The sequence below is a fragment of the Mirounga leonina genome, unplaced genomic scaffold (assembly GCF_011800145.1).
Source record: "Mirounga leonina isolate KUSES-001 unplaced genomic scaffold, KU_Mleo_1.0 Mir_82, whole genome shotgun sequence".
In the NCBI taxonomy this organism is placed as follows: domain Eukaryota; kingdom Metazoa; phylum Chordata; class Mammalia; order Carnivora; family Phocidae; genus Mirounga; species Mirounga leonina.
In genome coordinates, this window is record NW_023270825.1 from 25,394,753 (window position 1) to 25,421,910 (window position 27,158).

General features: G+C 39.3%; 1 protein-coding gene across 3 annotated transcripts in view; it reads right to left on the reverse strand.

The window, feature by feature from the left end:
- GPATCH2L (G-patch domain containing 2 like) overlaps positions 1-27,158 on the reverse strand; it is a 54,403-nt gene that overhangs the window by 19,098 nt on the left and 8,147 nt on the right. For 2 of the 3 annotated variants that reach the window (XM_034993060.1, XM_034993061.1), the window contains exons 3-8: positions 17,097-17,161; positions 13,954-14,130; positions 12,343-12,422; positions 8,977-9,035; positions 5,982-6,036; positions 3,891-3,976 (exon numbers count right to left, since the gene is read on the reverse strand). In XM_034993060.1, the coding sequence (XP_034848951.1) occupies positions 3,891-3,976; positions 5,982-6,036; positions 8,977-9,035; positions 12,343-12,422; positions 13,954-14,130; positions 17,097-17,161 (522 nt within the window). Of the gene's footprint in view, positions 1-3,890; positions 3,977-5,981; positions 6,037-6,092; positions 6,133-8,976; positions 9,036-12,342; positions 12,423-13,953; positions 14,131-17,096; positions 17,162-27,158 lie in introns of all 3 variants that reach the window. The other variant, XM_034993063.1, reaches the window with a different exon arrangement.

The following is a 27,158-nucleotide window of genomic DNA, read 5'->3' on the forward strand; positions in this document are numbered from 1 at the left end:
CAGCCATAAAATCATATGCATTTAGGGCAACAGTTCGTAACCATGGCTGTGTATTAGAGTCACCTGGGAACTTAAAAATAATGCCAGTGCTTGGGCCTCATCCCAGATCAGTTAAGTCAGAATCTTTGGAGTGGGGCTCAGTATGGCTATATTTTTATAGCTTCTCAGGTGATTCAAAAGTGCAGTGAAAGTTGAAAAACACCAAATTTAAGTATTTCTAGAGTGGTAGTTCTGAAAACCTCATAACCCACAAATCTATTAGGTGGTACAAAGACCACAAAGACTCCCTTGCCCATCCATTGCACCTGCCATCTGGGGCTGTATTAAAATGATACATCAATAAAGTGTTCTCTTAAAATCACGGTCCCATCATTTCCTTGTTTATAGCAATTAAACACTAAACATGAGAGTCCTTGAGGTCACTCATGCCCCCCCAGTGAGCCCCAGGCCTCACTGTGAGAACCAGAGCTGACTGGCTCCAGCAGTGAGAGAGTGGATGAGAGGTCCTCAGTCTCCTGCAGCTGAGTGTTCCGGTCACCGGAACAGGGATGTCCAGGCAGGAAGCAGCCTCAGCTCAGTAACCCGTCAAGAGGAAACCTTCACAGTTCAGGCATGATTATCAAACTCTTTGTGCTCTTAAAGGAGAGTAATTATAGGCATGTGAAAAAAGGGAAGCACTCCCTGAGGAACTCTTCCTCACATGCTTCCCAAGAGGCACCAGGGCCATTAAAAATTCCATGATGAAGAGGAAAAACAGCCTGGGAACAGCCAGGAGGCAATACAGCAAATTAATACACCAGCCCTCCTCGGGGAAAGCTGTGATAAAACAGGAAACACTTCTCTCTTCGCAAAATAAAATTATACCACTAATGATAACATAGTCACCACACACACACACACACACACACACACACACACACACACACCCCGTTCTAATGATAGGTGTGAAATTCCCAAGGCTGCCCAGACGCTTTGAAAGAAATTTTTTCCTACTACAAATAAAATGGAACAAGAAAAAGATAAAATTTCCATTCGAAACGGTTTTTAATACAGTCATTCACCTGCCTTTTCCCTGCCATCATGGCTCTTTAACATTCCTTGCTAGACACCAGGCTTTGTTAAACAGTGTCCACTCTGTTCGAAGCCAACCATCCAGCTCCAAAGCCCATCTTATCCTTCAGCCACACCCGAGCTAAATGGCTCCTTCTCAACTGACCCCTTGCTGGGCAGGGACCACCCCCCTCCCCAACTTCAAAGGAGTGGGAGGATGCCCTGAGGGCTCAGGGTTTCAGCACCCACATTTTCTAAAAATTGCTTAGAGGTCGCTTGTGCGGACCATTTCCCACAGAGCCATGGTTGCCAAACTTTACTGACTGCTCCCTCATGAGTAAAACATTTGCACAAACACCCTTTATGTATGTAATACATATACATAAAACAAAAATATGTGCTACTGGATGTCTCTTTATACAATTACAACAAAAAACCATTTTTTAAGGATCAGATAAACTGAAATTTAAAAAATGGCTTCCCCGGGGCGCCTGGGTGGCTCAGTCGGTTAAGCGGCTGCCTTCGGCTCAGGTCGTGATCCCAGGGTCCTGGGATGGAGCCCCGCATCGGGCTCCCTGTTCAGCAGAGAGCCTGCTTCTCCCTCTCCCTCTGCCTGCCGCTCTGCCTATCCATGCTCTCGCTCTAGGTCTCTGTCAAATAAATAAATACATAAATACATAAATAAAACCTTAAAAAAAAAAAAGTAATCCCCTACCCCCAAAGAATGCAACCCACTCTGTATCCACTGCCCTGGGAATGACATCTAGAAGGACAAAGATGAGCTAGAATTGTCCACATTCTCTCACCTGGTTTGTAGCAATGGTCTAAAGCAATAAGCAGTATTTCCCTAGAGCTGACTGCACTAGAAGCACAGCCTAGACCTTCTTATATTTCCAAGTCTGACCACAAGCCCCACCAGCAGGAGAACGAAGACAATGACGTGGATAGTAAGATACATAACGAAACAAAAAGCTGACGCCCACTCCAGTCAGGATGAGGCTTTAGAAGCAACAGGAAACCTGATAAAAAGCATGGATACTGATCTCAGCACAGTAAAGGCACAGCTTTAGGTAACAGAGGTAAAGAGAGGAGGGCAAAGAATCCACTTTCTGCATCTGACAGGATATGGTGCTACTCATATAATCTTCCCAAAGAGTATACATAGCCATTATTTCATGTGGGATTAAGACAAAAAGCTGGAGGACTGCTTTCCAATGCATTGAAATCTTGGGTCTTTCAAGACAGCTTGAGAATCACCACCTCTAAGAAAATTTCCCTGAGCCTCTCTCTGGGCTTTGTATCATTCTAGTGTACATTTTTACACACGTGTCACTTTACACTGTACTGCTGATTTCCATGCCTGGCTTTCTCAAGAGAATGGAAGCTCCTGAGAGTAGTAGCTGAACAAAGAGTCTGGTGCACAGTATGGAGTCAGCAAGTGCTGAGTGAGTGAATGATGAACAAACAGCACACGACTGAAGAGAAGGCCTTATAATTACTTTATTACTACTTGTCCAGTAGAAGGTCTGGCAGTTGGCAACAGGTTATGGGGCAGAATTTATTATTACAGCCCACAGTGGAAGTTCTCATTGGATCTGTGAAAGGATAATTTCCTGTGCTTGCACACCAATCTATGAACATACCCACTTAAGAATGAATTAACAAAAGGAAAACAAAAAACAAAAAAACCCCCACCATATCAGAACCTTGGAAAGAAATCCTTTGTGCCCCTAGAAATAATAAAAGTTCTATGGTTCAGCCTATCAGCTCCTCCTTTGTGCACAATAACCCTGCTAGGGGATGCTACCAATAACACCATGTTTACTTCCCATGTCATCGAACTCCAGAGAATTTCTATTGAAAAATGCAGGATTCACTCTGCCACACTGGCAAAGGATTCATCTAACAAATACATACCGAATGTCCAGTAAGTGCCAGACACTATGTTAGGTGCTGGGGATATTATCAGGGAACAAGACAAAACAAAGTCCCCACACTATGAAGCTTATATCCTAGTGAGACAGGAGAAAAAAGTTGTGGGGGGGGAACCCAACAAGCATATTCATTATAGACTGTGATAAAGTTTTAGGGGAAAGAAATCGATGACCAGAGAGAGCAGTGGAGGTGGCCCCTTTAGATAGGATGGTCTGAGAGGTCCTCTCTGAGTTGAGGTGAGAAGTAGCCAACTGTGAGAAGAGGCTTAGCATGGGACTCCAGACAAAGGGAACAAGTGTGAAGGTTCAGGGGCAGAAAAGGGTTGCTATTTTTGATGAACAAAATGGAGCTGAGCTCCCTGGCACAGCTGGACCTCTACCCTAGTGAGGAGTAAGAAGTATAGGAAAGGAGGCTGGACATGCAGGCAGAAGGCAAATTACGCAGAATTTTGCAGGTCAAGGCAAGGACCATTAGTAATGTTCTCTGAAGATGGGGCTTTTAGCCAAAGAAATAGGAAATACAAGTCAGAAGACATAGGGGCACTTGGGTGGCTCAGCTGGTTAAGCATCTCACTCTTGATTTCAGCTCAGGTCTTGATCTCAGGGTTGTGAATTCAAGCCCCATGTTGTCAAAAAAACAAAAAAAAACAAAAAAACAATCCATGCTCTAATACAAGTCAGAAGACTTAGGTCACAGTTGCGACTTAAATCACATACCAGCCATGTGATCATAGGAAAGATACTTCAACACTGCCTTGGTTTCTGTATCTGTAAAACATCTACTGGTCTCTAAAGGTTGTTGAAAGATCAAATTGGATATTATATACAAATATACTTTATAACTTTAAGAGTGTTATAAAGGAAAGGGCATTGTGTGGAAGAAAACCGCCACCAGAAGACAATTACCTGGCAGAGCAGTGTGCTGGTGAACATCTTCGGTGAGAAGCATCAGTGAGAACATCCAAGGAGTAAAGGGGAGACAGGGGATTAAACTGCAGGAATAAATGAGATTATTTTAGAAAAGCTTATATGAAAAAGACCTGATCCTAGAGTGGCCTGCTGTTTGATTCCTTTGCCCCTTTGACTGTTTGACTCTTTTACCATACCGCAGACACCATTCAGTAAAGTTGCAACCATGAATATAGCATACTGATCCCACACACCTCAAAAAAGGCTATTCCTTGGTAAATAACAATTTTTAAAAACTTCTAATACATGACAATTACTTAAATGGCAGAAGATAGTACTTTCTATTTGACATAACAGGAACTTACGCTATTGATTATTAGCCCTTGTTTCTAAGAAAACTAGCATGAAATTACTTTTTTATTTCCTTATCCTGGTCAGTATTTCCAGTAAATAACTGGTTAACACATACCAGCAGCCGTTGTTAGTAGAAACAGAACTAGATTAAGAATACCTAACATTTAATTCCAGTCTATCCCTGAGTTGCCATACATTAAAAAATACTACTTTCTTTGAGCTTTACTATCCTCATCTGTATAATGGATGCACTGCTTATCTTACCTATTTTACAGGATTGCTGTGGGGGCTAAATTAAATACTGCTTTCAGTTTATAATTCCAATTTCTCTTCTGTAAAACTTCTATTTATCTCAAAAGGTGGTTGTGAGGATCAAACTCGGATACAATAGAGAAGAAATACCTTACTTTCTGTTTTCTAGCTTTCTATGGACTTCTCCCAGAATAAATAATCCTTCCCCCAAATTTCAGTACTAAATATATCTTAAGACCGGAACTCTAAATGGTAATTTCAAAAGAACTTACAAAGAAGTCTGACTTTGGGCAAATCGTTTAACTCTTATTTGTAAGTAACAGATCTGGACTAGATGATCACCATAGGCCCTCTTCTGCCTCTCGATCCTCTGATGCAAACATAATCAGTACCCTGGCTTCCTGTCTCTCACATACCACCTTAATGACTTTGTATCTGCCCACCACCTGCACTATATTTACTCAATATTTTTCTTCATACCAATTATTTTTACTCAACCTTGTCCTTACTCTTTCTATGGAACAACAAGATTGATAGAATGATTTTTTTTTTCTAATACAAATTATAACTTAAAGTAATAATCAATCATATGTCCACACACCATCTAAAATCATCTCATAAGCACACACCAGTTAGATGTGCCACTGCTCTAGTTCATTTTGAAATAGTAACTTCGGGCGCCTGGGTAGCTCCGTTGGTTAAGCGACTGCCTTCGGCTCAGGTCATGATCCTGGAGTCCCTGGATCGAGTCCCGCATCAGGCTCCCTGCTCGGCAGGGAGTCTGCTTCTCCCTCTGACCCTCCCCCTTCTCATGTGCTCTCTCTCATTCTCTCTCTCTCAAATAAATAAATAAAATCTTTAAAAAAAAAAAGAAATAGTAACTTCAAAAGGAAGGTTCCAAGTCTAAACTGTACATCAATTTAGTAAGTCCTAAGGAGTCAAAACACAAAATAAAAACCGCTGAGCAACAGGGCGCCTGAGATTTCTACCTACCAGTCTTCACCTATTTTATACCTAATCGAGATAAAGCAACCTCTATCCCCACAAAAATCAAAAGCTTCAAACATTAAAGGAACATACTGATAGCCACCGTCAGTAATTTTTAAATTATGACCCCTATAAAGGCCTAGATTTGCCAAGGGCCCTCTCCAGCCAGGGAAGAGACTAAGAGACTAAGAGGGCAAGGCTCACTCCCAGCAGCCCTCCCTCCTGTTTCTTATGCTCAGATCTCACCATTGTACTTCTCAGTATACGATGCTGGTGCTGAACTGAACCATAAACCCAACGAGGTTCATTCTGATTTCTTACTGCAAAGTTCAAAACTAAAATAAAAATAGGATCCCTATGAAATATGCATTACAAGTAATAAACACAAAAAAAACACCACAGTTGAACCTAAAAAAGGGAATTAGCTACAGTTCTTATAGTATCAGATAATCTTAGACAACAGTCCTCTAAAAAAACCATAACATAGGACCTTACCTCATGTGCACAAGCAGAAATGTGAGGAAAATCAGAAGCCAATGCTTTATTCTTTCTAAAGAAAAGGAGATCAAATGATAAAATAAAGATGACAAAGAAAAGCGATCTTACCTGATTTCGTTCTCTTTTCCCAGCTGACGGTAACCAGAAACTAAAGAGAAGGAGAGAACAACAGAAAGAAAACAATAAAAGAAGCAATTGGAAATTATAGGGGAGGAGCAGAAAAAAAGATGCTGGGGTAACCAAGTGAAGACGAAGAAAGAACTGGGGAAAAGAAGGAACTGGAGGAGAAAAGGAGAGGGATGGTAAATGTACACAAACTTTTTTGTGAAAAATAACTCTTCAAAGGAAAAAGCCTTATAATGAAATGTAAAACACTGGACTCTCTAAAAACAAACCCACCAAAATACTCTCACCTGTGTAGTGACAACAGGATCCCCAAATTCAACAAGAACACAAAACATACTCACAAACGACAAATTTGACCAGGCTAACGAGTATAGGATCACAACTAGATATTAACCATGAAGCACAAAGGAGACATCAAATAGCCAATCATGTTAGGGGACAAGGCTGTCACAAGAAAGGGGGGGCAATACTTTTCCTATAACACAGGCTTTCCAGTTGCATGTCCACAGTAGTGAAGACAAAAAGATATTATCTTTAGACAGAGGTCTAAAAATGGGAAAAGCAGCCTATAGGAGAATACAGAGGCATTTTGAACAAAAAAATTTTAAGAGACAGAAAAATTAGCTTAAAATATAACATTCTGTAAAGGAAGAAGTAAAACTATCAGTTTGCAGATGACATGATGCCATACATAGAAAACCCTAAGGACTCCATCAAAAAACTGTTAGAACTGATAAACGAATTCAGCAAAGCTGTAGGATACAAAATCAACGTACAGAATCTGTTGTGTTTCTCTACACTAATAATGAACTATCAGAAAGAGAAATGAGAAAATAGGCCCATTTACAATTATATTAAAAAGAATAAAATACCCATGAATAAATTTAACCGAGGAGGTGAAAGACCTGGACACTGCAAACTACAAGACACTGATGAAAGAAACTGAAGACACAAATAAACGGAAAGATATTCCGTGCTCATGGACTGGAAGAATTAACACTGTTAAACTGTCCATACTACCCAAAGCAACCTATAGATTCAAGTCCCAATGGCATACTTCACAGGACTAGAACAAATAATTCTAAAAATCTGTATGGAACCACAAAAGACCCCGAATACCCACAGCAATCTTGAGAAAGAACAAAGCTGGAGGTATCATGCTCCCTGGTTTCCAATTATACTACAAAGCTATAGTAACCAAAATACTAGGGTATGGGCATAAAAACAGAAACACAGATTAATGGAACAGAAGAGAGAGCCCATGCAAATATGGTCAATTAATTTACAAAAGAGGCCAGAATATACAATGGGGAAAAGACAGTCTCTTCAATAAGTGATGTTGGGAAAACTGAACAGTCACATACAAAAGAAGAAAACTAGATCACTATCTTATACCATACACAAAAAGTAATTCAAAATAAATGGATTAAGGACTTGAATGTAGAACTTGAAAGCATAAAATTCCTAGAACACATAGGTGGTAAGCTCCTTGTCACGGGTCTCTTTTGATTTTTTTTTTTGGCGCGGGGGGGGGCTTGTCTGACTCCAAAGGCAAGGGAAACAAAACAAAAATAAATGGGACATCAGACTAAAAAACTTCTGTGCAGCAAATTATCAATAAAACAAAAATGCAACCTACTGAATGGGAGAAGATATTGCAAATCATATGTCAGATAAAGGATTAACATCCAAAATATATAAAGAACTCATATAACTCAACAATAAAAAACCCCAAACAATCCAATTAAAATATGGGCAGAGGGCATGAAGGACATTTCCCCAAAGACATACAGGCCCACAGGCACATGAAAAGATGCTCAATATCACTAATTTCAGAGAAATGAAAATCAAAACCACAATGAGGTATCACCTCACACCTGTTAAAATGGCTATTATCAACAAAACAAGAAATAACAAGTGTTGTTGAGGATGTGAAGAAAAGGGAATCTTAGTACACTGTTGGTGGGAATGTAAACTGGTGCAGCCACTCTGGAAAATAGTATGGAGATTCCTCAAAAAATTAAAAATAGATCTATCATATGATCCAGCTATTCCACTTCTGCATATTTATCCAAGGAATATGAAAACACCAACTTGAAAAGATATATACACCTCTATGTTCACTGAAGCATTATTTACAATGGCCATGATATGGAAACAACCTAAGTGTCCATCAATGGATAAAGAACATGTGGTGTATACATAAATATACATACACACAACGGAATACTACTCCATCATAAAAGAGAAGGAAATCTTCCCATTTGTGACAACATGGATGAACCCTGAGGGATTAGGTTAAATGAATAAGTCAGAGAGAGAAGACAAATACTGTATGATATCATTTATATGTGGAAGCTAAAAACAAAACAAATGAAAGAATAAAACAAAACAAAACAAAACAAACTCATAGATACAAGGAATGGATTGGTGGTCCCAGAGAGAAGGGGGTTGAGGGGTGGGTGAAAGGGCTCCATTTCAAACTGAAGTATGGCACCTAGATTTATGGTGATGATCACTTTGTAGTGGACACAAATATTGAATTACAATGTTCTACACCTGAAACTTATGTAAAGTTATACATCAATCCCAATCAATATAAATAAATAAATAGTAACATCCTGATTGGAGGCTACTTTTATAAAGCAGCATCTATACATATAAACAGCAAAGAAATAAAAATTAGTCTAGAAAGGAAAAAAAAATCACTCTCATGAGATTAGAGCATTAGCCATGTTAACTGTTGTAAAGTACAAATCTTCAAGATCTCATTCAGCTCAGAATTCTAGGTTCCTTCGTAAAACTTCCCTCTGCCTCCTACTCCAAGGAATGGGCTAGGATAATGAGTAAATATATAAGCACTTACTCCTTCTGCCGAGGGTCACTAATGATGTGGCCTATTCTCTCAGTACTTATGCTGGTCTCCTGCAAAGGCAAGGAAGACAAGAGTGTCATCTAACCACAGAAACAAATAAAGTATGATCTGATATCAAGTTCACTTTCCCATAACTGTGCCAGCAACCTCAAAGGCACATGTCAAATGTCAACCTTAAAATCCAAGAGCAAGTTTATTTCTTTTTATGGGAATCTATCTTAAAAGTGTTACATTATTCTAGGCTTATTTTTCTCTAGTGTTCCAAAAAAGTCATTACAAACCTTGTTTACTATAGATAGCATTTTAATAGTGAGTTTTTTGGGTTTTTTTTTTAAAGATTTTATTTATTTATTTGAGAGAGAGAATGAGATAGAGAGCATGAGAGGGGGGAGGGTCAGAGAGAGAGGCAGACTCCCTGCTGAGCAGGGAGCCCAACGTGGGACTCGATCCTGAGACTCCAGGATCATGACCTGAGCCGAAGGCAGTCGCTTAACCAACTGAGCCACTCAGGCACCCAATAGTGAGTTATTAAAGTATATAGAACTTAACAGGCTGCATACCAACCTCCCCAGATCATATGATTACAGCCCCAATAGCCTTCATAATGGGAAATTTACCCAGTCCTCACTGGTAACACCTAACATCTGCTGACTAAATGTACACATATTAAAGGAATTTTGTAACTTACAAAAACTGTTACCCTGTCTTATCTCTTAAGCATCATCTCTTAAAGTAAAACAGAAGTTTATACAAATTGGTTCTTAAATTTAGGGTTCTTAAGACTGTAATATGAAATCTTACCCATAACACCACAAGCAATTCAGAAACTAACTAATCATCTCCAAAAAATTGAAAAATGGCACAAGGCACTCACCCTTTACTTAACTTGAGTACATTTACAATGAATGTCTATCACAGTACCTGGGGAAGCGCACCAATGGTACATGAATAAGAGTTACGCACATCAGAGTAAATGTTAAGATGAGCGCGTGTAAGTCATGGGCATGAATGTCAAGAACGTGAAGCCTGTTACTCAAACACATTTGTTACTGGGCAAATATTATGATCGGTATTCATTTGTGTGTGGATTAGCCTAAAATATTAGGGTACAATTGACTATAGAAAAATTAATTTGAGGTCAGATTCTGGGCGGGAGTGGCACTAAATGAAAAGGTTTCACATACTGTATTCCTCACATTCTTCATCCATTACGCACATGCCTCCTGGTCACAGACACAGCCATAATAGTGGGACCAAGGGAAAGGACAGGTGAAAAATGAGCTATTTGTTACTGCAGAAAAATTATTAACTTAAAGTGCCGTAATGTTTAAATTTACAGTTTATTACTGTGTAAATTACAAGCAGTACTTTGCGTAATTAGCAGCTCGCTGGCAGGGAGCTGTGAATGAAACTCATTATTTATGATTACAATTTAGAAAAAGAGAAGAGAGGTGGGGGAGGGGAAAGAAGGGGGGCAGAACATTGACCTCTGCTAAAATGACAAATATCCCTTTAAGGTGATGAAGATGAATTAAACAAGTAAATATTATCCTATTCATTTGAAATTCTTAGTCACACATCCAATAGGCCCTAGAGTTTCCTTCCAGGCAAGCTAAAGGGAGCCTTCAAGACAAACTGATTTACTTCCATGGAAGTGGAAGGCTCTTATTTTACAGGAGCTGAAACAAAGTAAGGTAGATAGTAGGTAGAACATTATCTTTCAAGTCTAACTGACAAAGAGAAAAAGTAAAACCATCTCTCTGTTCCCTATTTCCAACCTCCTGCCTCCCTCCACCTTACGTATTCCTACCCTATTAGCTGTCCTGTTAACTAAGAATAAGCTCCCAGAACAGTGAAAGCAGCATTTTAATGTCTGTGAAATCAATGAGGCAAAAGAAAAAGGTATCATTCTTCCAATAATCAAATGTCTTTCTAATTAAGAGATTTGAAATTGAATTTAAAGATTAAAAATATTTAAGTTCACCTGGAAATAAATAGCTTCATTTCTTTTACATAGCTAAAATTTCAGAAAACGGCTCCTTATTTCAACTACAAAACAGTAGCCCCCTGAGGGTAGCCAGGCTGTGGCTGTGATCACTATGTACCTGGCCTGGCACAGAGCCTGACACATAGCAGGCATTCTAAATGTTTATGCAATGAACGCATTAATGCTCTGAAATTGCCCTTTGCCCACCACCATCCTCTCTAACTAGGTATGAGCCCCAGTCTTAACCTACCTTCAATCTCAAAGCTAGAGTAAAAAATTAAAGTAATTTTTAGGGGCACCTGGGTGAGTCAGTTAAGTGTCTGCCTTTGGCTCAAGTCATGATCCCAGAATCCTGGGATCGAGTGGTTCCCTGCTCAGGAGGAGTCTGCTCATCCCTCTCCCTTTACCCCTCCCCCCGACTTGTGCTCTCTCTCAAACTAATAAATAATCTTCAAAAAAATTAATAATTTTAAAAGATAAAAGAGAAGTACAGCTGGGTTCAATCCTCTCTTCTGCAACTTCTATCTGGGTAATATTAGACATTACCTAGCTTCTTTGAACCCAAGTTTTCCTCATCTGCTAAGTGGGAATATCACCTGTTCTATAAGGTTGTTAAGAGGACTAAATGAACTGAGTGCCCAGTACAGTCTCTGACAAAGGCAGAACTGAACATGGAGAGTCCTCCCATGTGGCCAAGGAGAAGTTTTTGAAATCTGATAACAGGTTTTCTTTTTCTTTTTTTTTTTTTTTTAAAGATTTTATTTATTTATTTGAGAGAGAGAGAATGAGAGAGAGCACATGAGAGGGGGGAAGGTCAGAGGGAGAAGCAGACTCCCTGCTGAGCAGGGAGCCCGATGTGGGACTCGATCCAGGGACTCCAGGATCATGACCTGAGCCGAAGGCAGTCGCTTAACCAACTGAGCCACCCAGGCGCCCAATAACAGGTTTTCTTTCCAGTTTTTTACTTTTTAATGAATTCTAGAATAAAAGACCAAAGTGAGGACAGAAGAAGCATTCATGAATTTAGGAGTTAATAAAGAAGCCAAGAGTATTTTAACTTCTACAATAATAATATAAGGTTAATCAAAAGAATAGAAGGGAAAAGAGCAGGCCTGTAGATTTATAGACAGTCATAACAGTATTTGCTTTGTCAAAACTTCTGTACGAGTTAAGCTTCATCTTTTATGTGTGTATCCATTTATAGCCTCCATTAAGGTTCACTCTTGTGAATTTGCAAAATATTTCAGTTGGCTTAATTTACTCCAAGGAATTCTGCAGCACCTTTGCTTATCAACAGGGTACACAAATCCCACAGGGAATCCTGTCCTCCCAGTCTCCCAGTGAGCCCAGTAGACAGTAAGAGTGGTTACCTTCCCAACAAGCCTTCTTCGGCCCTTTCTGAGGCATCGAGCTGCAGCTCCAGGCAGACGATTCAAGCGGGCATGGTACCCTAAAAAAAAGAAGAAAGTCCTCAGAAACGGAATGCAGAAGATTCATTAGCAATGGTAGGCTTCTAGTACACCAAAGGCCCTCCTCCCCAGGATCTTACTAGACTGACTCTGAAACTATTATCACTAGTCTTTTTGCCAAGGATTTATTATTCTCATGTCTTTGCAGTATGATCTTAAGTGTGTGTCTTTACCTCTGACCTAGGCATCTTCACCTAGAAAGGAGGGATAATCACTCGCTCAGTCCTATCATCCAGGGCTGATGTGAAGACTCAGTGAAATAGCACAGCAAAGGTACTTTATAAACTGAAAACACTACAAAAATAAAAGGCATTATCAACAATTTCTAATTATAAATTAAATGCTTATTTCAAAAACATTTAAGTCATAGAATAATAGTAAAAATAGCCTGTATAGTATAATCCCATTTTTCTAATTGCTGTATATATTCTATACATAAAAAACACAACTGGAAGAATCCACACCCAAGTGTTATCAATGACACTGTCTCTGGGTATGGAATTACAGGCCATTTTAAATTGTTCTCTTCCTGTTCTTATTTGTGTGCATTTTAAGTGGTCCATAAAGAACTTTCAGAAATTGTTGCTGAAATGTTTGATGCACGTTATTAAGATAGCAAATATGTGCTTCAGCCAGGCAATAATCTTTACCAAGAGCCAACTGTTTTGAGAAAGACTTTCAATCACCCAAATTTATCATAACAAAATGCTATAGGAGTTTACAGCTCTGGGCATAATTCTGTCCACCAAGAGATGCCCAACAAATACTTGATAACTGACTGATTGATTACTGGGCACCCCAGAATCATAAATTTATAGAGCTAAAAGAAACCTCTGAAACAGTTTGCTCAAAGCCGCAATTATTTTAAGTGATGACCCCCATGTCCCAAGGAAATGAAGTGACTCTGTCATAGTCAGAGCTAGAAGACAGTACCTGAGAGTATTATCACCCCAGTTCCTTCCCCCTGTCCTAGGCTCTTTCCACTCTACCCTGCTATATCATAAGTAAAGGAAAAGCAAAGGGAAAGGATGTACTTGCGTTTAAGTCCACAATAATAGAATAAAATAAAATTATTTAATGAATTATTTTAAAATCATCCAATTAAAAAAATGTCATTATACCCTGTATGTGAATGTTCTTACTGAAATGTGTTCTCTTCCAAGATCCAATACTTCAGGCTCCCACTGAGCACTCCATAGCCCATCGGTTTCACAGCAGGTAAGCAGCAGTGACACGCTGCTAGGCTTCCTAAATCTGGCACAAATGGCAATAGCAAGCTGAAGGAATGTCCTGCTAACAGATATCCCAAGAGTCTCCATGGGTTGCTTTAGGTACGAATGGAGAACCTCAAGCTTTTGAGACTCACCCTTTAATCTTCTAGAAAAATCCCTGGACTAGCTCCAAAATTCAGAGTTAATGCATGCGTAGAGGCATGAGTATGCTTGCCATGGGATGATTCTCTCCAAAGAGAACCATAAAAATGTGAAGTGTATTTTGGTCTCCAGAACTTACCTCTTTGAGCTGGTCGAGAAGGTAAAAGGAATGTGGAATCGGAAAGTTTATCCAGTCCAGAATCCATTCTTTCTACTTCAGGGCAATGATCAGGAGCCCACTTCGGCAGAAGATTAGGGACAGTGAATCCTGGGACACATTCTCCCTCATAGAACCAATCACTCTGCTCATCATCCCCTAAAGTAAAAAGATGGTATCGTAAGTTGGAATTTTAACATGTTCTGTGGAATACCAAATGGGACAATGATTTCTCAGAGCTATAGATTTGATCATACTTTTTAAATAAAATCAAAGTACAAAAAAAATTGTTTTGAACCTTCTTTTTTATCTATATTATGATGAAAACTAGAGTATGAAACTAGTTTCACATAAATGTCATACTGTGGTACACTGGACTTTTTTTGAGAGTAAAAAACTAATAAAGCTACCATTTACTAAACCCTTACCACCTGTGAGGGTCCATGCTAAAAATCTGTCAGTATGCTATCTCTTCTAAACCCTACACTAATTCCAACTTATAAATGAGGCAATTAAAGCCCAGAGAAGGCAAGATCGAGTTAGTAAATGATGAAGCCAAGATGTGAACCCAAAGCCTGACTAACTCCAAAGCCTTTGACACAAAAATAAGTTGCCTCTTATGTACCATTCTGTGATATAAATGGACTTGGGGGTTCACAGCCCACAAATGTTTCTCGATTCAAAACTAGCTATTCCAGAGGGATGTTATATTTGCATTTCTCATAATAGGTGAATTAAAAATGTATACCCATACCTCAATTCTTCCTTGGTACCCCATTAATGGGACAGAAAAATCATCTTGACATTAGCAATCCAAGCAACCAGGAAAAACCTAACCACAGGGACAAGCAATAAAATCCCCCAAGGCTTGTCATAAAGTTACACCATTTGCCCAAGGCCAGACTCTTCATCAATGACAAAGTCAAGACTAGACCCATATAGCCAGACTCTTGGCTCAAACCTCTTTCTACTGGCTAGGATGACAGCATCTCAGTTTGCAACGGAACTTGTTCCTGCCCACAAAAAGTAGTACGACAGATAACTTTAGGTCTGCCACTCCATACTCCTTTCAAAATAGCAAGGATGAAGGGAATTACTACAAGAACATCTAAAGAGTTCATGGTGCATTCATTCTCTAATGTTTGGTGGATCCCAAGGAAAACTGCTCAGGCCATGTTAAGCACATGAAGTATCAGATTCATGGGCCACTAACATGGGCCAGGATAATGATAACTCTTAACTCACGCTGGAGATCTCTAAAAGGGAAAATGAAAATGCCCGTAAAAAAGTTACTCAAAGTGTTCCCTTATAAAAACACGCCACCAACAGCTGTTTCTCTAGAACAGTGGTTCTCAAACTTCAGTGTACATCAAAAGGAGCAGAAAGTGTCATCAGAACACAGACTGCTGGGCCCCACCCCCAAAAGTTTCTGATTCTGGTCCAGGAAGGATCAAAAATTTACGTTTCTAACAAGTTCCCTAAGTGATGCTGAGCTGACTTCAGGACCACATTTTGAGAATCACTACCCTCACCAAACCATGTACACAAGATGAACTAAAGACAGGCTTTAGAATTAACAATGTTTAGTTTCTCTGCATGTCGATATATTAATTCCTTTCTTATTCGTAAGCATTCCTTAGGCCATTTATTAAAACAGTATAGTTAGCTAGATCATACTTCCTGAAGACTAATGGCATCCCATAATGGCATTTTTTTGGTTCTTAAGCATTCACTCAAGATTTCTGGCAATATAAAAAGGGACTCACTGAATTGGAGGAAACCTTGTGAAGTCATCTAGACCAGTAGTCCCCAACCCTGGGTTCACTAGGATGCATGATGCAGTAGCTCCCCCAAAAGACTACTGCCAGAGAATAAGGAATAGGCTGATGAGTCAGGCTCCGGACTTCCTGCTCCTCCTGCTTTAACCAAAATAGGGTTAGCTGTTTTATAATCTGAGGTTCTATGTCTAATTCTGTTTGAGGGAAAAAAAGGAGAATTTCCCCCTTATCTGGCCTTCCCAGTAACTAATTATTAAAGAGTCTACCATATGCCAGGCAATGTGTTACCCACTGTAGTTTCAAATAATAAAAAAAAATTCCTGCCTTGGAAAGCTTCAATGGAAAAGACACACATCTATAAACAATAACATCATATGGTAAGTGATAAGAAAGCACTAAGTATAGAGAAAGAAAGAGTAAGGGTTCTAGGAGATGAGACCTACACTGAGTGTTTATCAGTCGGAATCCTCAGGAAACGCACACACGTTTAAATGGGATGACTGAGACTTTAATGAAGTGACTCTTTACAAAAGTGTAGACGGTATTAACAGAAACCAACAAGGGACGGTGAAGCACCCTGGAGCCAGCGCAGTGGGGATTCTTTACCCTTCCTAAACCTGAAGCAGCAAGGAGAAAGAATGGTTATCAGAGACCAGAGAGAAAACGGAGGTTACAGAAGGCTGCCCAACAGAAAGGGAGCCAGGGAAAGCTACAATGATGTATAATTATCCAGAGGTTTAAGAAAGTGTGGACAGATTAAGTGTTGGGCCTTAGGAAAATGACAGATTAAATGTTAAATGTTAAATGACAGATTAAGTGTTTTTGGTTCTAATAAAATTAGCAACTTCCTAAAGTCCCATCCTTGAACACTATATTCCCCTAATCACTGATTCTCAAAGCCTGAACTACCTGCATAAAAATCACTGCAGGGGGCACCTGGGTGGCTCAGTTGGTTGGGCGACTGCCTTCGGCTCAGGTCATGATCCTGGAGCCCCGGGATCGAGTCCCGCATCGGGCTCCCTGCTCAGCAGGGAGTCTGCTTCTCCCTCTGACCCTCACCCCTCTCATGCTCTCTCTCTCATTCTTTCTCTCAAATAAATAAATAAAATCTTTAAAAAAAAAAAAAATCACTGTGGGTACTTATGAAAAATTCAGATGCCAGGGGCCAACTTAGACCTATTTGATTTCTAGGAGCTCAGGAATTTTAAGAGGTGGCCTTTAAATGCTCTAAAGTTTGAGAACCACTGCCATAAACCACCACCGTATTCTCAAGTGAGTCACTCCTCTGATCATTAAAACCTCCCCAGAAATACCGAACCAACAGCCCAAAGCTGGGATCAAGATTACCTTGCCGTCCTTCGTCGTTGGTAAAGAGCCCTGTGTCACTGCTGCTACATACACTGCTGGTTTCACTGGAAAAAGAGTCAAACACAAGAGAACACATCAGCTCCTGTGCAGAACACAGCAGTGCCCGTTCTGATCTTCAAATCTAACACCCCAAGTTTCCCTGATTTCACTCCAGCTCATTAGCCAGTCACAAATGTACATTTCATAATCAGGCCAAAGAGGAGAGCTTATTTTCCCATAAAAATAAAAGGAAAACTCTAAAACCTTTGCTTATATTTTAAAGTACTTTATAAACATCTAAAGTCACCCTGTTAGGTTAGCATTAGAAAGCTATTTATTAAGGCTCACAGAAGTAATCTCAACCGGTCTGGGTATATCAAACACCACAAATTTTCACATTTATCAACCCATTTTATTTATAAATACTGTCAACTATCAGTTTCAAATGAAGCTATCCAACTTTAAGACATCTAACATCTATCAAGTTTTCTCCCCATTTACACAACAGCTAACAAAAATCCATGAACAGAAAAATAATCAGTATGACCGAATATATGTTTTCTAAATTTAATGTCTTGCTGATATGAAGTGGGTACAACAACACTCATTTTCAAAACAGAAGGTTAAAAATAAAAATATAAGAACAAACTCCATTTGAACCCACTGAAATAAAACTTTTGCCCTATAGAATTCTGTTCAACTGGCTGCATTTCCCGAGCTATCACTAACAACTGATTCTGCCTCTTCCGATGCTGCATTTCTTTTGCCTAATCTTCATTAAATTTGACTGATCTGGTTCAAGAAAAATTTCTCTATTCTTTACAGTATGAACTATTTTCTTAAGTGGGAGTGTTTCCTTCCACGCTAGCCAATTTTTTTCACCTACTCTACAAGATGGAAGAAACCAAAGCAAGGAAGAAACATTCTCATCGTATTGCATAAGGAATAGGCTTGGCAAAATCACAGTCTACATTTCTGGATCAAAAATCTGAAAATATTTTGTATTTTGCAACATTTCCAAATATCTTGCCAACACTAAATCCTTAAAATGCTGATTAAATTAAGTAGCAATGCCTTCTTCACTTAAGTTTATCTCTGAATAGATCCAAGAAATTTGCTGTAGCAAGAGCCATAAAATGTACTCGATTTCTTTAAAGGTTCTTCCATTTTATTTTCTTCTGTACTTGTAAGTGGGAACTTTCTCAGGTGTCATTCCAAGAAATGTCTCACAAAACTATGACTGGATTCTGATGGATTTAGAATCTTCAAAGAGCTCTGTAGTTAAATCCAGAAGATATCCCCACTGAGTTCTGCACTCTTCCTACTGCTGAGTTCAAGGAACTGTGCCTGCTGAATGTAATGGTGTTATTTTTGTGCTTTTAGCAAATTCCTAAGGGTATCAGTGGTCTAACTCCCTTGAGTCTTACTACACATTCTCTCTCTTATTACTACTTTATTATCCTCATCTGGCCTCAAAGATAAAGCAAATTTGACATTTTTTAACTCTTCTTGAGTGGAGTAAGGAGTGCTTAAAAAGCACATTAGGCCATGGAACAGATACTTTAGCCCACCATCATGTCATATACTTTATTAGTTAGTAGTATCACTAACTGAGATTTAGGGATCAGCAAACAACAGCCTGCCACTTATTTTTGCAATAACCTGTGAGCTAAGAAGGATTTTTATGGTTTAAATGACTGGAGGTAAAAAAAAAAAAAAATCATTTTGTGACATGTGGGAATGATATGAAATTCAAATTTCAGTGTCCATAAATAAAGTTTTATTGGAACACAGCCACAGTTATTCATTTACATATCATCGATGGCTGCTTTCACACTACAACTGCAAAGTTGAGTAGCTCCAACACTGAACATATCGCACACAAATCCCTAGAATATTTACTATCTGGCCTTTACAGAGGAAGTTTGCTGATCCCTGCTCTGCATGTATTACAAGTTCTACTCTTGAGTATTTAGAATTAAAAAATTAAAACTGTTTGCTTTATTACAAAATCTATCAGTTCTTTTCCCCATCCATTTCCAGTCACCTATCAGTACTACAAGATACAGTGCTTCCTTGATCCTTTTTTGCATGGATTCCACTCTCTCCTCATATTCTAAACAAAGGGGGCAAACTCAAAGAAATCTGTTGGATCAAGAAAGGCGTCGGTAACCTAAAGCCTCACACACATTTCCTATTTTTGTCAACAGCATTTAAGAAGACTCACTGTTTTTGAAAAAACTTCGATTAGACTTGTCTAAGCTTTCCATACAGAGTTAATTTGAGGAATGGCAATGTCACAGAAATATCAGCAGGATTTTAAGACTATGATCAAGGGAGATAGATATTTTCTTCATAAAGAAAATCTGTCTTACAGAATGCTTATTACACAAAAGTATCACCAGTCTACCGGTATCTGGAAATGACTATTTCATCAGATAGCATCTGCTAATTCTATTTACTCTCTCAGAAGGACTTGCATTGTGGAAATCTAATCATATGTAAAAAATCGTTAGCATAATTTGGTGAAAACAAAAGTGGGAACTTTGTGGCATGTCTGCACATAAACACTATGATACAGCATGCCAAAATGTAGTGCTAGCTAGAAAGTAGAAGCAAATATTTCCCCTTCCAAGTTACAGGCCAAAGTTGTCCAGTCCTGCAGACTTCATTCACTTCTGGCTCAAAGGTCATGACTTCTTTGAAAAAAATCAGATTGGTGGGACTTTAATAACGATTTAGTCAACTATAAACTGTTAAGTTAGCTAATTAAACAGAATGTTTAGTATTTCATTAAAACTAAGCTCATATCTTTGAATAAACACAAGTCTCTTTTAGCACCTTTGTAGTTAAAAGATGTCAGAATCCTACATGTTTTTCTTATTCCAAAACCTTCAAATTGGTTTATAACTTTTTTGCTATGAGTATTTTTACCAGGCAAGGAGAAAAAGCTCTGCTCCTCACTTTTGTAAGAAAAAAGTATGATCCTACCTTTAGCGTCCACTCTACTTGTGGTGCTCCGAAGCTTAGTTAGGAAGACAGAAACTCAGCCTTTATTAATCTTCAGAAAAAGTAACTAGACAAAACCCACAAAGATAGCAGGTGTGAAATCTTGTCTTTTCCTAAAATGGCAGCAATAGAGGCATCAATGCCTCCTGTCTTTGCCTTGGGAGCTGTTCTGTACTCCCTGTTCTCACATGATTCTAACTATAAATAGTTCGCATACAAAAAAAAAATCTTCCTAGAATATCTCTAAAATTTCTAAAAATGTATTAACCCTACAAATAATTTATACATCATTCAAAAAATTCAATCCCAAATTGGGGCAATAAGAAATTTCTCACAGAAAAAGGAGGACGAATTCCTACCCCCATTTCTCCTAAGCTTTCACTCATTCACTTAGTAAGCATTTATTATTTACCATATACCAGAAACCACTCTACCCAGTACTAAAACTAACAAAGAAACATGTCAGTAACAACATAAAGGTGTACATTTTATTAAAAACCTAGTCCAGACTACGGGAGAAGGCTGTGAAAACAGAGAAAGAAGAATGCTTTCCAATGAATAATACTCTGCAAATAAGGGGGTGGGCAAGCCTACAACCTTATGACACTGAGGAAACCACCCCATTTCAGAAGCCAGAAAACACCTCAAAAGCACTCCTCTGTGAGTAAAAATAGTAATAATATATAACACTTCTCTACAGTGGTTTTCACTAAAAAATGTCCCACACTTAATTCAGCAGCATAGCCACCATTTTAAGTAAGACACAAATAAAATTAAAGCCTGGGTTTTAGACCACCAATTGTGTTACCTAATTATTATAATATTGTCAGAAAAGCAACTGAACCACATCCAACTGAAATAACGGATAGGTAAAGGAAGTCACCCTACCCTGCAGTTCCAGAGGCTTTCCTCCGCCACCATTTTATAATGAAAACTTCTGAACATATGAAAAAGTTGAAAGAAGTTCCAGTTACCACTCACACTCCATCACATCTACTGACATCACACACTGCAATTAACATTTTGCTTTTTCTGTTTTATCACACATCTATATATCTAAACTTCCCACCTGGGCATCTGTAATTCAAGGCACTCTTGGTAGACCAGATGACTGGGCATGGCATCTACTCTCAGAGAAGTAGACTATCATAGGAATCAAGCTTAACAAAACACTACTGATACCCCTCAGTGACTTGAATAATTAATTCCAGGGCAAACACTCTTAGCCAAACACTGTATATGCCTTGGTATAAACTTTAAAATGCTATCATCTGAACTGCTCTTCTTTCCAAATTCTGAAAATGAACTGTTTGCCCTTTAGAGGAGCAATTAAAGGGTATTTTTTCAAGTTAGCAAAAGCTCTCAGTTAAAAAGTTTTAAAAACTACAGTATTTTTATTCTACAGAAGAGATCAGTGTTTTGGTCTTAATAAGTTCTCTAACTTTGAAACTCATGCCTGTTGGTAAAAGCAAAGTCAGTGAAGTGAAAACCCTATCTCAGCACTTAGAAACATCAGCAGTAGCTCTCAACTCAAAGCAATTTTACCCCCTTCATCGCCCCCACCCACCCTCACCCCCACCCTGCACCCACAGGGTCATTTGACAATGTCTGGAGAAACATTTTGTCAGGACTTGGGAGCACTGGAGGGAGAGCTGGTATCCTACTGGCATCTGTTGGGTAGAGGCCAGGATGCTGCTAAACATCCTACAATGCACAGGACAGCCCTCACAACAGAGAATTATCTGGCTCAAAGTTGAGAACCCTCATGATAGTGATGAACAAGCTACAAGATGGAGTGGGCAGGGCATCATGTTAAAGGAAACACCACTTCAGAGGAGGAGAGGAGGCTGTGCACTTCTGCTGGATAAAACCAGCCTTCAGGGAGAGAGGTCAACAACCCATAGCAACAACAATGTCATTCTCTTGCCAGGGCCTCAGAGAGCCTGAGGCCTCTGGATCCCAGGAATCATGAGAAGGTAGCTGGACCTTCAAGCCAACTGGTAAACTGAAACTACTCAAGCAGTACAGATGGCCCCTCCCTGCCTAGCCCAGGCAGAAAGAAGAGCCCATAGAGAGAAGAGATAGATCCAGGCGGAGTAAGAGGGAAGATATTGCTCATTTCAATGTCCCCAATGCCTAGCAGAGCAGCTAGCACAAAACAGGCATTCAGCAAATGCTACATAAATGGAATGAACTCCTTCAGATCAACTCTGCTGCCTCCCCTTCTATAGCTTTCGTGGCATGTCACTTCAATCTCTAATCCTATTTCCCGCATGTAAGACGTGGATGGGCTGTTTTGAGGATGTGATGACATGAGGCATGTGAACCCACGTTGTGAATTCTAGAGCATTATACAGAGGCAAAGGATGAAAGATTCAAAAGCTACATCTAGGGTGCTAATTCTTGTATGTGTCCCGATATTATTATTTTAGAAGTTAACAGTAGTAACTTCCTGAGAGTCTTTTTATTAAAATAGTAATGTCAATTCTATAGGACTCTCAATTATGCTTCCATAAAGAAAAAAAATTCTACGGGACTCGAATCTATTTTCATTCTGGAATGGAAAAACAAATGTGGCCTATGAAATCTAGTATTTTCCCTGGGATTCATCCAAGAGAGGCAGACACAGCCCTGAGCAGATATCCAAACCACAAGTGTCTCAAGAAGGAGTTTGGTACTTGAATTGAGTTTAAGAAAATTATTAATATAGAAGGCTACTGTTAATTATTGATACGAGTTAAGTCTACTACAGGCCCAGCAAAGTACTAAGTACTTTATATTTGTCATTACATTTCCTCTCCCCAAAACTCTCCGAGGTAACTATGTCAATCTCATATTACAAATAAAGGAGTGAGGCTTAGAGAGGTCAAGCAACTTGCCCAACATTGCACAGCAAATAAGCATCAGAGCCAGGGTGGTGTATCTCCAAAGCCCATGTGCTCACTGAACGGTTATGAAAACACAGATGGTACAGAGAGATTCATTTACCAAGTAATTCCACGTTTCCCTCTTCATGAGATACTTTGCAACTCAGCATTTCTCATTTTCATTCTCCTGAAAATGCTAACAAATTAATTGAACTTGGGAAAGAGTGTTTCTTTGCTTTTTGCTACTTAAAACATTCAGACACAGAGGAAGCTCTAGCTGTGCTTTGACTATACTGCGTATCAGCTAAAAATGCATCAAACATGCCGATACCAAGAAAACTAATCAGGAACTCACTTTGAAAAAGCTCTCCCTCTTGAGGCACCTTGGTGGCACAGCCGGTTAAGCATCCCACTCTTGGTTTCGGCTCAGGCTGTGATCTCAGGGTCCTGAGACTGAGCCCCACGTGGGGTTCCAGGCTCCATGCTCAGCACGGCATATGCTTGGGTTTCTCTCTCCCTCCCCCTCTCCCCCCTGCACTCTTTCCCTCGCTCTAAAATAATCTTAAAAAAAAGAAAACAAAACAAAAAAAAGCTCTCCCTCTTAATGCCATATCGTGAATTTTATTTTATTTATTTTATTTTTTTAAAGATTTTATTTATTTATTTGAGAGAGAGAATGAGAGAGAGCACATGAGAGGGGGGAGGGTCAGAGGGAGAAGCAGACTCCCTGCCGAGCAGGGAGCCCGATGTGGGACTCGATCCAGGGACTCCAGGATCATGACCTGGGCCAAAGTCAGTCGCTTAACCAACTGAGCCACCCAGGCGCCCCCATATCGTGAATTTTAAAAATAAATATTCATCTTCAGTATACATACTTAAGATACAACAAAATATAATCTCAGTGATCTATACCCTTGCTTGCCATTTGAGTTCCTCCTAAATGCTCTTCCTTTGAAATCAAAGTAAAAACATTCCCCCAAATTCTGGGTAAATATTACTCTGAGAATACCATTCCTCAAACTAGCTTCATATTAACTCAGAAAAAAATATCAGAAGATGGGGAGACATCTGTGGTAACAAGACTGTCAGATGACTCCCAGTGATCCCAGATGACTTCCAATGATCCCAGTCGCCTGGTATTTCCCACCCTGGTTGATCTGTGTAACCAACAGCATAGGCAGAAGTAATGGTAGGTCACTTCCCTGAGATTAGGTTAGAAAAGACTGTGGCTTCCATCCTGGGCCACTCAGTGAGGGCTGGCAGACTCTCTCACTCTCTCCTGCTCTCTCCAATCATTCCCTCTAGGGAAAAGCCAACTCCCGTGTCTTGAGGACACTAAGAGCTCTGTGGAGGGGCCCACATGGAAAGAAACTGAGACTCTCAGTCCAATAGCTTAGAAGGAATTGAAATCTGCCAACAGCCCTCTGAGCTTGGAAGTGGATCCTTCAGCCCCATTTGTGCCTTGAAACAAGTGTAGCCAGGGCCAACAATTTGCAACAATATAAAAGAGTCTGAACCTGAACCACCCAGCTATGCTGTTCCCAGATTCCTGACTTCAGGAATTGGAAATGTTTGTTGCTTAAAGCTACTAAACTGTAGGGCAGTTTTTTCTGCAGCAATAAATAATACAGCATTTTTATGAATTCTTTTTTGAAAATAACTCCTTACTTAGATTCTAGCCCTAACAAGAAGCTTCTAGTTTCAAATAAGACAAATCTCTCTGAATTCTCATAATTGGAAGGAAAAAACATAGTTTGTCCTCTGACCTGCTAGCTTGCTGGTTCTTTCATATTCCTAATCACAGAGAACTGTAAATTTAGAACTGAATGAGAGTAGTTTATACCTGTCTCAATTAAAATAAAGAGGTACAGAATTAGTTTATCACCTATAATCAAAAAGCTGGTATCAGTAAGTTAACCACCTGGGTTCCTTACCCATTGATTTTTTTTTTTTTTAATAGCCCAAAAACATCTTTGCTCAATTTTTTTCCTGGGTCAAGGTGATATTATTTATAACCATATATAATCAGACTTCAGAGTCTAAAAGTAAACATGACTGAGGGAAAGGTTTTTCAGAAAAATATCTCACATCAACTGCAAAATTATTCTCACAATAAGTTATAAGAATGTATAATGAAGGAGTTTGTTTTTTGGTTTCAATTAGAGGACACCATGAAAGAGAACCACCTCACTGGTTTCACAGGCTCATTAATGCAGCCCCTGCAATCAGGTATACTTTGTAAAGGTAATGATTTTCCTCAGGGCTCTGCTATTGCGCTGGTGGGCTATGCCTTAGAGAAACCCACCCATCCTTTTAAGACTTAACCTTTTCTTAGCGCTAAGAGAGATTCATCTTTAGTTAGATGAAATGTCTTTTCAGAGTAAAATTTAAGAGCATATATTCTGAGACCTGAATGTCTGAGAATGTCTTTCTGCTGCCTTTCCATATGAAATCTATCTAAGCTATATATAAAATTCAGGGAGGAGTGGGAGGGCAACCTCTCCCCCACTCAAAATTCTAAAAGGCAACTGTAGCCCCTCACATTTAGTACTGTAGGGACAAATGCTGGCCTTCTTTTCATCCCTTTTAAGACTGTTCTTTTTTTTTAAAGATTTTATTTATTTGTCAGAGAGGGAGGGAGAACACAAGCAGGGGGAGTGGCAGGCAGAGGGAGAAGCAAGCTCCCCGCGGAGCAAGGAAAGATTGTTCTTTATACCTGTTCTGCCCCCACCACCAATACAGAATGCAAAATTTTGCCAGGATATGTCTAGGTAGATGTGTCTTTTCATTTGTTTTTCCCTTTTAATCTTTATACTTAATTTTTTTCGACCCAGGAACACTTTTTCTCTTTAGTCGTATTCTTTTTTTTTTTAATTTTTTTATTCTTATGTTAATCCCCATACATTACATCATTAGTTTTAGATGTAGTGTTCCATGATTCATTGTTTGTGCATAACACCCAGTGCTCCATGCAGAATGTGCCGTCCTCAATACCCATCACCAGGCTAACCCATCCTCCCACCCTCTTTAGTTGTATTCTTAAGATCATTATTCTATTGCAATGCTTCAATTTCTTTCTTTGGAGTATTTACTCAGACTGGGCCTCTATCCTCTGTCCTCCAGATATATCAACTTCTCTCTCATTTTTATCTCCTCTCTCCTTTTGGGAGGGCTTCCAAAGTTTTCCACATCAACTCAATTTTCAGCAAAATGAACCGTCCTGTTTTAACACTGCAATTACATTTCAAATTTCCCGACAATTCTCCCCCCATACTACTGGGTTTTCAAATAGTCACCTTGCCCTTATGACTTACTGCTCCTGTTTCAAAGTGAAATAAGTCAGTCAGAGAAAGACAAGTATCATATGATTTCACTCATAGATGGAATTCAAGAAACCGAACAGATGAACATAGGGCAAGGGGCAGAAAAAAAGAGAGGGAGGCAAACCATAAGAGCCTCTTAACTATGAAGAACTGAGGGTTGCTGGAGGGGAGGTGGGTAGGAAGTGGGCTAAATGGTGATGGGTATTAAGGAGGGCACTTGTGTTATATGTAATTGATGAGTCACTTCCTGAAACCAATATTACACTTTATGTTAACTAGAATTTAAATAAAAATTTTAAAACAAACCAACAAAAACCAACCAAACAAAAACAAAGTGGCTATGTCTTCTTGCATCCTAAAGAAGATTTTCTAAAATGTTCTTCTGGTTTCTACTGGCAATCATTTCCTCTGAATTTTCAGGATGATGTTCCTTTTCCCTTATTCTGCAGAACTTGCTCAAAGGCCTCTTGCTGAGAACTGGTTTACCTAGAATCTGGTTATTTGTCAATAGAAAGGGTGTGTAAATTACCCCTGGTCCCATTCTCTGTTCCCTTGGACATGGGAAACCTGCTCGTCTCACATCTGCAACTGGCCAAGACAATGTGCAGAGCCGCTGGCCTAATGCCCAGTGTCACTGGTAGGTTTTTCTCTCATACAGCTATGTTGGACTAAGACAGGATCTTCTTCTAACTCTCACTGCTTTATTCTGACCCCATTCCAAGAGTCTGAAATATATAAAGGTATATAAAACATTACAATTTCTAGAATGCACCACTAAGAGTGATTTTTTTCCTTCTCTGCCCATGCCAACAGTAAACTTTATTCTCGGAGAATATATTTCCCAGGATTCAATTTGCCATGAC